At 40.8% G+C, this 12,384-nt stretch overlaps 1 protein-coding gene across 2 annotated transcripts in view; it reads left to right on the top strand.

Moving 5' to 3' along the window:
• The window catches only part of appl2 (adaptor protein, phosphotyrosine interaction, PH domain and leucine zipper containing 2), a 99,794-nt gene that overhangs the window by 21,185 nt on the left and 66,225 nt on the right, over positions 1 to 12,384 (top strand). For both annotated transcript variants that reach the window (XM_048610506.1, XM_048610505.1), the window contains exons 3-4: positions 2,134 to 2,193; positions 9,769 to 9,840. In XM_048610506.1, the coding sequence (XP_048466463.1) occupies positions 2,134 to 2,193; positions 9,769 to 9,840 (132 nt within the window). The remainder of the gene's footprint in view (positions 1 to 2,133; positions 2,194 to 9,768; positions 9,841 to 12,384) is intronic.

Below are 12,384 nucleotides of genomic sequence, written 5' to 3'. Positions count from 1 at the left end.
GGGTCTAGGCCTGAAACGTCGGCCTTCCTGCTCCTATGATGCTGCTTGGCCTGCTGTGTTCATCCAGCTCTACACCTTGTTATCTCAGATTCTCCAGCATCTGTAGTTCCTACTATCTCTGATGTAGAGGTAATGTCTGCATTGCTTGCAATCTTCCAAATTTTTTTAGAGTTTGGAAAGTACCCAGCAGGTTGAAATACCCACAAATGTAATACCTTTATCACAAAAAGGAGGGAGACAGAAAACAAGAAACTACATGTCAGTTAGCCTAACATCTGTCATTGAGGAAAGTGCAAAAATCCATTCTTAAATATGTAACAACAGGACATTAGAAACTCTTAGTTATTAGATAGAATCAACATTGTTTTATGAAGGAAAAATTGTGCTCAACAAATTTGGAAGAGTTTTCTGAGGATGGATGATGATAATGATAATCAGGGTGGATAAAGGGGAGCCAGAAGATGTGGTGTATTTAGATTTCCAAAGGGCATCTGTTAAGATGCTGCATATAAGATGAGAGCTCATGGTGTAAGGGTGAAATATTACAACTGTAGGACCCTTAACAGTGCAGAAGGGGTGGTATTTGGTCCATTGAGTCCACACTGACATATTCAAAATAGCAAACTATTGTGTAATGGCACTGTCGTCAGCATTGAGGCTTCGACTATTCACAACCTCTACTAATGACTTGGATTAATGGATCAAGTGTATTTAAGCCAAATTTGCTGACCTTAAGTAGGAAAGCTGTGAAGGCAATACAAAAAGCTGGCAAAGGGATGTAGATAGATTGAGTGAAAGAGCAAAAGAATAGTAAATGGAGTACAATGTACGAAGATATGAAGTTCTCCATTTGGTAGGAAGAAAATAAAACGCAGAATTTAATGCAAATGGAATGATGCTCTGGTGCAGAGGAATCTGGTTATCCTTGTGTATGAATGTAAATGCTAGCGTGCAGGTACAGCAATTAATTAGGAATGTTAGTCATTATTATAAGGTGATTGGAATATAAAAGTAGAGAAGTTTTGCTGCAACTGTACAGGGCATTGTTGAGATCGCACCTTTAAATACTGTTTAAGGTTTGGTTCTCCTTATCCAAAGACGGACATAGTTGTATTGAATGTAGTTTAGCGAAGATTCACTAGATTATATCCTAGGATGAAGGGTTTGTCCGTTGTGGAAAGATTGAACCTGTTGGAGTTTAGAAGAATGAGAGGTGAAATTATTGAAATTGTTAAGATTCTGAGGGGTTTTGACAGAGTAGTGCTGAGAGGATGCTTCCTTAGTAGGGAGATCTAGAACTTGGGTGTACAGTTTAAAAATGGGAGGTGTCCCATTTAGGACGAAAAGGAATTTCTTCTATGGGAGCTTGGTAATCTTTGGAAATATCTCTCCCAAAGAGCAGTGGGAGTGTGGATCACAAGGCTTAGTGAAACAGATTTTTGATAGATGGGGTTAAGTGTTATGAGGAACAGGCAGGAAAGTGGAGTTCAGACCTCAATCTGATCAGGCTTGTGAGGTAAATAGCCTTCTCATTCTATTTCCTATGTTCTAAACAAAAGACAAATAACTTGAATTAATGAATGCAAAATCATTAAACAAGCTGATTCCTAATTCTTTCAATCAAGGATTAACATTTTTTGTGTGTGGAATTGTGTATTAATGGCAAGGAAAGATATTTGTCCATTTTAGTCAAGGATTCTTCTTGGCGAAGTACACATTACTTGGGGCTATCAGAGTTCCTTGGCATGAACATGCGAATGCAATTCACATGGGCTGTGAGATTCCAACAGTGTAAAGCTTATAAAGTATAGAATAGTAGAGTTTTCCCTACAAGATTATGCAATTTCATATTTGTGGAGTTGCATTATATTCATAGAATAAAGAAGACCAGATACAGATGTGTTGTCAATTGTAACAATGTTTTGATCAGTTAGAACAAATGCATAGATGCTTACTGATGTTTTGATGTTACTGTTTCGGACGCTGTAGTTGGATTTGCATTCTGCATCAGCACGATTAAAGGGTTGCAGATTATGGGTCCTGAGAGACTTCACAGAGCTTCTGAGAATATTCTATTATGCTATTTTACTCTGTGCAGACGGTTCCTAATGTGTTGGCTTTTTGTCTTTGCAGAATGAAATGAGCATAGCAACACAGCAGCTGTCCAAACAGCTTCTTGCATATGAGAAACAGGTGAGAACATTGAAGAGATTTTTATTTTAATATTTTGTCCATGCTTACTTTCTAAAGCAACTTGAATTGTGCCAGATAATGAGGTAAATTAGTGTAAAAGGAGAGAAACTCAGCTTAAGAATCTAGAAATTAAAAATACTTATAAATTTGATGGATCCATGTATGAATGGGTAATCCCATTAAATTGTTTGTAACAGTTAGCTGGAGGATGATAGGGATGATTCATTGGAGTGCTGTTTAGCACCAACTCGCACATTAAATTACTCTGCCACCCCACCTGTTAGTGCTTCCCAACTTGACAACGGATAACATGAGTTTATTAGAGACAGGTGCTCAGCAGCCAACTAATCATCAGTTTAAATTCTCGATGAATTTACAGAAGCAGAGACAACCCAGTCTAATGCCACCCCTTGCTCACTGCTTTTAATCTTCCTTTTTCAAGCAACAAATTCCCTTTAGTCATCAACACTCGTAAACATTACAAATAGATGCCCGTACACCACTGGTCAAACTGATCATTCCCGTTAAATTTCCCTATTAGAGGATGACACAAGGCTGTGGTCAATTGACGTTTAACCAAATCCAAGTTTCTGGAGGAGCGGATTGGGAGGCAGATACTTGGGTCGGTACTTGGAACTACAATGTTGTGGCCATGACAGAAACTTGGGTAACTCAGAGACAGGAATGGTTGTTGGAAGTTCCGGGATTTAGATGCTTTAGAAAAAATAGGGAGGGTGGTAAAAGAGGCGGAGGAGTCGCATTGCTAGTCAGGGCTAGTATAGCAGCTACTGAAAGGCAGTTCAAGAATGATATGTCTACAGAGTCAGTTTGGGTTGAGGTCAGGAACAAGAAAGGAGCAGTCACTTTGTTTGGGATTTTTTACAGAACCCCTAATAGTTGCAGAGGAGCGGATTGGGAGGCACATACTGGAAAGGTGCAGACGTCACAGGGTTGTAGTCATGGGTGACTTCAACTTTCCAAATATTGATTGGAAACATTTTAGTTGTAATAGTTTAGATGGAGCGGATTTTGTCCAGTGCGTTCAGGAAGGATTCCTGACACAGTATGTAGATAGACCAACACGAGGAGAGGCCGCTTTGGGTTTGGTGCTTGGCAGTGAACCGGGCCAAGTGTTAGACCTGTTGGTGGGAGAGCGTTTTGGCGGTAGTGATCATAACTCTGTTACTTTTACAATAGTCATGGAAAAGGATAGGTACATACAGCAAGGTAAGGTTTATAATTGGGGGAAGGGTAATTATAATTCTGTTAGGCAAGAACTGGGTAACATAAAATGGGAACAGATGCTGTCAGGGAAGAGCACTATAGAAATGTGGAGATTGTTTAAGGAATGCATACTGCATGTGCTCGCTGTGTTTGACCCTTGCAGGCAGGGAAGATGCGGTCGAGTGAGGGAGCCTTGGTTCTCTTCTGTTTGTGATTTTTCTTAAAAGTGGAAGGGTGGATTGGTAAGTTTGCGGACGATACGAAGGTGGGTTGAGTTGTGGATAGTGCGGAGGGCTGTTCTAGGTTACAAAGGGACATTGATAGGATGCAGAGCTGGGCTGAGAAGTGGTAGGTGGAGTTTAACCCTGAAAAGTGTGAGGCGATTCATTTTGGAAGGACAAACTTGAAAGCAGAATACAGGGTTAACAGAAAGATTCTTGGCAGTATGGAGGAACAGAGGGATCTTGGGGTTCATGTCCACAGTTCCCTGAAAGCTGCCACCTAGGTGGATAGAGTTGTTAAGAAGGCATTAAGAAGGTGTGTTAGCTTTCATTAATAGAGGGATTGAGTTCAAGAGCCATGAAGTTATGCTCCAGCTGTACAAAAGCCTGGTTCGGCCACATCTGGAGTATTGTGTCCAGTTCTGGTCACCTCATTACAGGAAAGATGTGGAAGCATTAGAAAAGGTGCAGAGAAGATTTACCAGGATGTTGCCTGGAATGAAGGGAAGGTCTTACAAGGAAGGTTGAGAGAGCTAGGGCTTTTCTCTTTAGAATGATGAAGGATGAGAGGTAACTTGATAGAGGTGTACAAAGTGATCAGAGGTATAGATAGAGTGGACAGCCAGAGACCTTTTCCTAGGGTGGAGGTAGCTATTAACAGGGGGGCATAGTTTTAAAGTGAGTGGAGGTAGATATAGGGGAGACGTCAGAGGTAGGTTCTTTACTCAGAGAGTGATAGGGGCGTGGAATGCATTGCCGGAGAGGGTAGTGGAGTCGGCCTCATTAGGGGCATTTAAGCGGCTATTAGATAGGCATGTGGATGATACTATGAGGTAGGGGTGGAGATTAGATAGTTTCGGGTAAAAGTTCAGCACAATATCATGGGCTGAAGGGCGTGCACTGTGCTGTACTGTTCTATGTTCTATGTTAAATGAATTAAGTTAGTTAGTTATTTAATCATTACCTGCCGATGTACGCAACACAACCTCAGTCATACGTGATTTACGGGAACCACTTGCAGTTATGGTGTGACCCAGCCTTTCCTGTGTATGATACTGTGGGTGACCCAATTGTCCAGTACATGACCTGGCTGCCGATGGGCGATGCTACAGGAGACCCGGTGATTGTCTAGGACCACCCACTGAATGATATAACTTTTCCATTATGTGATCTTGTGGTTCATTGGCCTGCTCAGTGAGTGGTTTCTATTGCTGCAGTCTTAGCTCAAAGGTTTTATTTTGGTGGTTTCTCTTGAAATCTTTCCTCCAGTGTGCTGAGTTATTTTACAGCTGCCATTTTACATCTCTGTTGCTGAGGGGATAGATTTGTTAGACTCCTTGTTTGTGAACAGGCTTTTTTGGGTTCATTGTGTGTCTACATTTCTACCTGTCCATCCTGTTATGAAATATTAAGGGTTAAAAATATTCTGTGCAGTGTTCTGAACTGTTTCTCTTGTGGCAGTGCCAATGAGCTAAGGTGAAAAATTTCATCTCTGGATATTGGTTAACGTCTAGCTGGATACTGACGTGTATTGGGAATGAAGTGCCATGCTGTTGCCCCCTCTCAACATGTCTGCCCATCAGCCTACGGGTCAGTCAGACTACTTAACTGACCACATAAAGCTTCCTTTGTCATTAAAGTAAGCCTTCTACTGGATGTAAAACAGTGGGAGAAATGGGTTGCCTTCTCACTTGGTGAAGAATAGATCCATTTTATTTTCTTTTAAAGATCCTGTCACATGGATCAGTTCTGGGTCCTCTCTTGTTTGTCATTTATATAAATGATTTGGATGAGAGTAGGGAGGCTTGGTTAGTAAGTTTGTGGACAACACCAAAACTGGTGGCATAGTAGACAGTGAAGAAGGTTTTCTAAGATTAAGTAGAGATCTTGATGAAATGGGTCAGTAGGCTGAAAACTGGTAGGTGGAGTTCAATCTGGATAAATGCAAGGTATTGCATTTTAGTACAACAAACAGGGTTCAGGACTTATACAGTTAATGGTAGGCCCTTGGGTAGTGTTGTAGAACAGAGGGACCCAAGGGTTCAGTACATAATTCTTTGAAGTTTGCATCACATATAGACAGGGTGGTTAAGAAGGCATTTAGCATGCTTACCTTCGTTTCTCAGTCTTTTCAGTATAGGAGTTGGGAAGTCATGTTGAGGTTTGACGGGACATTGCTGAGGCCTCTTCTGAAGTACTGTGTCCACGTCTAGTCACCCTGATATAGGAAGAACGTTATTAGATTAGAGAAAGTTCAGAGGAGATTTACCAGGATGTTGCCAGGCATGGAAAATTTAAGTAATGAAGAAAGGCTGTTTAGACTGGGACTTCTTTCACTGAAGCATAGAAGGTTGAGAGGTGACCTTATGGATGTTTATAAAATCATGAGGGGTAAAGTTAGAGTTAATGGTAGGTGTCTTTTCCCTAGGATGGGGGATTTCAAGACTAGGGGGCATATTTTTAAGGCGAGAGGAGAGAGATTTAAGAAAGACATGAGGGCCAAATTTTTTACACAGAGGGTGGAATGAATTTTTCAAGGAAGTGGTGGATGTGGGTGTGGTCACAACATTTAAAAGACACTTCGATAAATACATGAATAAGAAAAGTTTGGAGGGATATGGGCCACGAGCAGGCAGGTGGGGCTAGTTTAGTTTGGGATGATGTTGAGCATGGACTGGTCGGACTGAAGGGTCTGTTTCCGTGCTGTATGACTCTTTGTCAAATTTGTTGACTGCAAATCAAAGCGGAAGCAGAGATCGAATCATAGAATCCCTACAGCATGGAAGCATACCATTCGGCCAATCATGTTCACATTGCCCCTCCGAAGTGCATCCCACCCAGATCCACCCCTACCCTATCCCTGTAGCCCTGCATTTCCTGTGGCTAATCTACCTAACCTGTACATCTTTTGGACTGTGAGAGATCACTGCATTCACTTGAGAGAGAAGACTTATAAATGTAAAAATAAAGTTGCCAGAGTGCCAGTGGACAATAGGGCTGCTGTCTCGTCAGAGAGCAATGACTCGTGATGGTTTAACCTGGTGGTCACCACGCCTCAGATATAGGGAGAAATTGAGAATTGAGTCCTTCATGGTAAGCTCAACTGGTACAAGAATTGAACCCATGCTGTTGGCATCATTCTGCAGACCAAACCATCTGTGCAGCCAACTGAGATGACAGACCCACTGAATAATGTCTTGTATTTATATAGCACACTATTCTGTCTTCATATACAATGAAATGCTGTTTAGTGTCAGTTTTTTATACAAATATTCCAGCAGATTTGCACTGAAGAACAGCAAGGAAATAAAAGACCAACTATAATCGTTTGTGATGTAGGAAAGAGGATAAATATTGACCAGATTATCAGGATGAAGTCCAAATCCCTTTGAAATAGACTTTTGAATTTTTTACACACATCTGAAAGGGAAGGTGGGGTCATGGTAATATTTCATACAAGTGTATAGCACTCCCTCATTACTGCATCAACATTTTAGCTTGGATTATATGCTTAGATTATGGAAGGAAGCTTCATCACAACTTTCTGAATCAGGTGAGGAGTTGAAGCCGACACATTCCCTCTTGGAATCATACAGTAAAGAAGAAGCCCTTCGGCCCATTGAATCTGTACTGCCAAAAATCCACTAAATATACACGAGTCCCACTTTCTAGCACTAGGCCACAGCCTTGAATGTTATGACATCTTAAGTGCTCATTGAAGTACTTTTTAAAAGGTTGTGAGGTTTGCCGCTTCAACTACCCTCCCAGGCAGTGCGTTCCAGAATCCTGTCACCCTCTGGGTGACAAGGTTTTTCAAGTCCCCTCTAAATCTCCTGCCTTTCACCCTAAATTTATGTTCCTTTGTTTTTGATCCCTCAACTAAGGGGAAGAGCTGCTTTCTATCCACCCTGGCTAATGCCCGTCATAACCTCTAAGGATTAACCCGTCAGCCTTCCCTGCTCCAAAGAAAACAACTCAAGCTTATCTAGTCTCTCTTCATGGCTAACATGCTCCATCCCAGGTAACATCCTAGTGAATCTCCTCCTCCACCTCCTCCAGTGTAATCAGATCTTTCATATAGTTTGGTGGTTAGAGCTGCACATTGTGTTCCAGTTGTGACCTAACTAAAGTCCTGTACAGTTCCAACATAATCTCCCTGCTGTTATAATCTATGCCTTGACTGATAAAAGCAAGTATCCTGTATGCCTCCTTCACTACCCTACTGACCTGCCATGCTGACTTCAGGGGTCCATTGACACACACTCCAAAATCCCTCCCTTCCTCTGAACTACCTAGGGTCCTGCCTTTCATTGAGTACTCTCTTGTTAGTTCTTCCAAACAACATCATCTTGCATTTGTCAGAGTTAAATTGCATCTGGCACTGATTTGCGCATCTGACCAATACATCTATCTCGTCCTATAACCTAAGACATTGTTTCTCACTGACTTATCATGAAACCCCCCAAGTTTTCTCACCTGTATTGTTTATATATATAATCACGAAAATAGGGCACCTAGCACTAACTCCTATGGTACGCCACTGGAAATTGGCCTCCAATTGCAAAGTGTCTGACAGAAGAATAATGACAGATGACCAATTTTACTGTTGATGATATACCAAAGTTTGAGTTCATGCAGTCTTGAGCAATATAGCCTTGAAAAGGATTATATTTTTGCAAGTTATGAAAAACCATTTCCTTATTTTGCACTTAACCCAAATTGTAATGTAAACACACAGGATCTTGCAGAATCTCATTTTCAGTCTTCAGAGTCTAAATCAAGCTTAAGCTTAATTCAGAACAATGTTGCATTAAAATCGTTTGATGTGTTTTTTTAAAAGATCTAAATGCATTTTGAATGTGTTTATATCAAAGTTTGTCATTAGTCAATTTAAAATTGCTCCAAAATACATATTACAAATATTTGTTTTCAGACGCAAAACTCTCTTCAATCTACAATAGACCATAAATTCTACGGAAATCAACTTAAACAAATTAATTTTGTTCCATGTCCTAATTCCTTTTCCCAAGCAAACTCAACTTGTTGGTTCACTTTGTAAAAATAACATGTTGCAGAGCCCCACAACAGCCAGTTGTTTGATTACTGGAGTGTGCTGAATTAGTGGGTCAGTAGAAAGGCCTCAGTGGACCTCATCACAGTTGGCTAGGGAGAGGAATGTCAGCGAACATTCCCATTCCTGATTTGATTTAATTTGATTTATTGTTGTCACATGTACCTAAGTACAGTGAAAGTTTTGTTTTGCCAGCAGTACAGGCAGATCATAGCAAACAAGGATATTGGATCATAGGGTGCTCAGACAAAGTGAGGTGTGCAAGGTTACGTTGCACAGGAGATGCACAAAGCAAGGTCAACTTTAGATTTGAAATTAGAGAAGTCCATTCAGCAGTCTAATAGAAGCAGGGAAGAAGCTGTTCTTAAACCTGTTGCTGCATGTGTTCAAGCTTCTGTGTCTTCTGTCTGACAAAGAGGTTGGAAAAGAGTATTATTGGGGTGGGAGGGGTCTTTGATGATGTTAGTAGCCTTTCCATAGCAACGAGAAGTGTAAATGGAGTCTATGGTTGGGAGGTTGGCTTCCATGATGGTCTGGACTGTGCACGTGACTTTCTGTAGTTTCTTACGGTCCTGGGCAGAGCAGTTGCTGTACCAGGCCGTTATGAACCCAATGGAATGCTTCCTGTGGTGCATCTGTAAGAGTTGGTGATAGTCCTTATGGACATGCCATATTTCCTAAGCCACCTGAGGAAGAAGAGGCATTGTTGTGCATTTTTAACCTTGACAGCCACGTGTAACTGGGCAGAAGTGTACAGGTAAGGACAGAGATCATGCTGATGTAGACTGCTGACAAGACCATGTTTCCCATCCTGTCAGGTCAATGAGAATACCAAGTGAGGAACAACCTCATATATCTCTGCCTGTTTATGCACTAAAATTCGTTCTAGAGACAAAAATATCTCCATTAGTGTGGAATAGCCAATCGGACAAAATACCGGAAGACACATCTGGAACTGGGCTCAAGCTATTGATACTTTGGATGAAGGAGAAAAGGCAGAAATCTCAAAATTATCCAAATAGCTGTGTATCTAATTCTGAAATCTTTATCACTTTTTAGAATTTCGCTTTGAGCAAAGGGGACGATGAAGTGATTTCTACTCTCCAACGTTTTGCCAGGGTTGTAAATGAGGTAATACATTGTAATTGATATAATCTGTCAAGTACAGTAGTGAAATAATCGACCTACCCCCTCAAGTGAGGAGTTCAAACTGTACTATTGTGAGGTGTGAAATTAATGTAATGAAAGTCACCAAATTATGATTAAGAATCCAACTGTTTATCAAGTGATCAACAGGGTAAGGAACTTGCCACCCATATGTGGCCAGCATTTATCTTGAATCCTGTCCAGATTGCATGGCTACCCACTAGAGTGGTCTAGCAAGTCATTAATATTTAGGGTAACTAGAGATGGGGTAAGAATGGCATCATTGGGAGCTGATATAGAAGCAATTCGAGTTTCTGTGTATTTTGGGTAAACACAGAACATTGAACAGTATAGCACAGGAATAGGCACTCTGGCTTAGCATGTCTGTGCTGACCATGATGTCATTCTAAACTAATCCCATCTGCTTGCACATAGTCCATATCCGTCTATGCTCTGCCAGGTGTCTGTTCAAATGCCTCTTAAACTTTGCTATTGTATCTGCTCCTACCATCTCCCCTAGCAGTGCATTGCGGCACCCACCACTTTCTGCATAAAAACGTGTCTCGCACATCTCCTGTAAACTTGCCCTCTCTCACTTGAAAGCTATGATCCTTAGCATTTGACATTTCCACTCTGGGGAAAAGGATTCCTACTATTCACCATCCATGCTGCTCATAATTTCATGCACTTCTAGCAGGTGGCCCTTCAGCTTCCACATTCTCTCAAAAAGTGACACATATTTCAGAACAAGTAACTTAGCAAGAAGGTTTACTTTTCTGTTACTCATCCCTGTTAGGAATATACAATGTGTCACATCAAGAATTGGGATTTTGCAAAAATATTTACAAACTGAGTCATATTTTAGAATTAAGTGACTATTGTTTCATATTGAGTTCATACCTGCAATTTAATTATTGATTTCACTGATTTGAGTTTCGGTTCTGGTTGTTTTCATGTGTACATAATGATTTTATGGCTTTTTTGTGAGAATTTTGAGAGCATGAGAAACTGTAGCACTGAGCTCACTCATGAGAAGCTGAAGTTATAAGTGAAGTAACTTAATGCCATAATAAGTATTTATAGAGTTATACAGCATTGGAAGCAGACCCTTCAGTGCAACTCGTCTGCACTGATAAGATATCCTAAACTGATCCTAGTCCCATTTTCCAGCATTTGGCCCATATCCCTCTAAACCCTTCCTGTTCATCCAGATGCTTTTTAAATGTTGTAATTGTATCTGCCTCCATCAACACCTCCGGCAGCTTGTTTCATACACACACCATCCTCTGCATGAAAAAGTTGCCCCTCAGGTTCCTTTCCAGTCTTTCCCCTCTCACTTTAAACCTCTGCCCTCTAGTTTTGGATTCCTTTACCTTGGGAAAAAGACTTTGTCTATTCACCCTATCCATGCCCCTCATGATTTTATAGACCTCTGAGGTCATTCCTCAGCCTCCGATGCTGAGGGACAATAGTCCCAGCCTGTTCAGCCTCTCCCTATAGCTCAAACCCTCCAATCCTGGCAACATCCTTGCAAATCTTTTCTGAACCCTTTCAAGTTTCACAACATCCTTCCTATAGCAGGGAGACCAGAGTTGAACTCAGTATTCTAAAAGTGGCCTTACCATTGTCCTGCACAGCCACAGCATGACCTCCCAAGTTCTGTACTCAATGCACTGACCAATGAAGGCAAGCATGCCGAATGCCGCCTTCACCACTCTGTCTACCTGTGGCTCCACTTTCAAGGAACTATGAACCTGCAGTCCAAAATTTCTTTATTCAGCAACACTCCCCAGGGCGCTACCATTAAGTGTATAAGTCCTGCCTTGCTTTGCCTTACCAAAATGCAATAACTCACATTTATCTAAATTAAGCTCCATCTGCCCCTCCTTGGCCCATTGGACCATTTGATCAAGGTTGTACTCTGAGGTAACCTTCTTCACTGTCCACTGCACCACCAATTTTGGTGTCATCTGAAAATTTATTAAGCATTTAATTATAATTTGGAGGTGTGAGCAAAGCCAGTTCCTTTTATTGACATTGCAGAATAATTAAGAATGTGAGAAATTCAATCATAAAAGAAACTGAAGATATTAAAATGTCCCAACATAAGGGATATCATTTTGGGTAAGTAATGGGAAAGAGAATCTGAAGTGGCTTGACAGAGGTATATAAATTTATGAAGAGATCAATATGGTAGATTTATTTATTTTTCTTAATTCGAGGGTACTGTCACTGGTAAGGCCAGCATTTATTGTTCATCCCTAATTATCTTTTGAGAAGGACCTTCTTTCTTGGATACAAGTCATTGACTTGATGGGCCATTCCTGAGGACAATTGAGAGTCAGCTATATTGTGATGAATCTAGAGTCACAAATAAGGATGGCAAGCTTACTTCCTGAAAGCTCTGAATGAGATTTCATAACAATTTAGTTACTTTATGATCACCATTACCAATTTTCTAAAAAAAAATTCAAAATTATTCAACTATTTTAATTAAATATGTTTAACTTACCCAGCTGTCATGGTAGG

Source organism: Rhincodon typus, chromosome 22 (genome assembly GCF_021869965.1).
Source record: "Rhincodon typus isolate 14 chromosome 22, sRhiTyp1.1, whole genome shotgun sequence".
Lineage (NCBI taxonomy): Eukaryota > Metazoa > Chordata > Chondrichthyes > Orectolobiformes > Rhincodontidae > Rhincodon > Rhincodon typus.
This window is presented reverse-complemented; position numbering and strand designations above follow the sequence as displayed.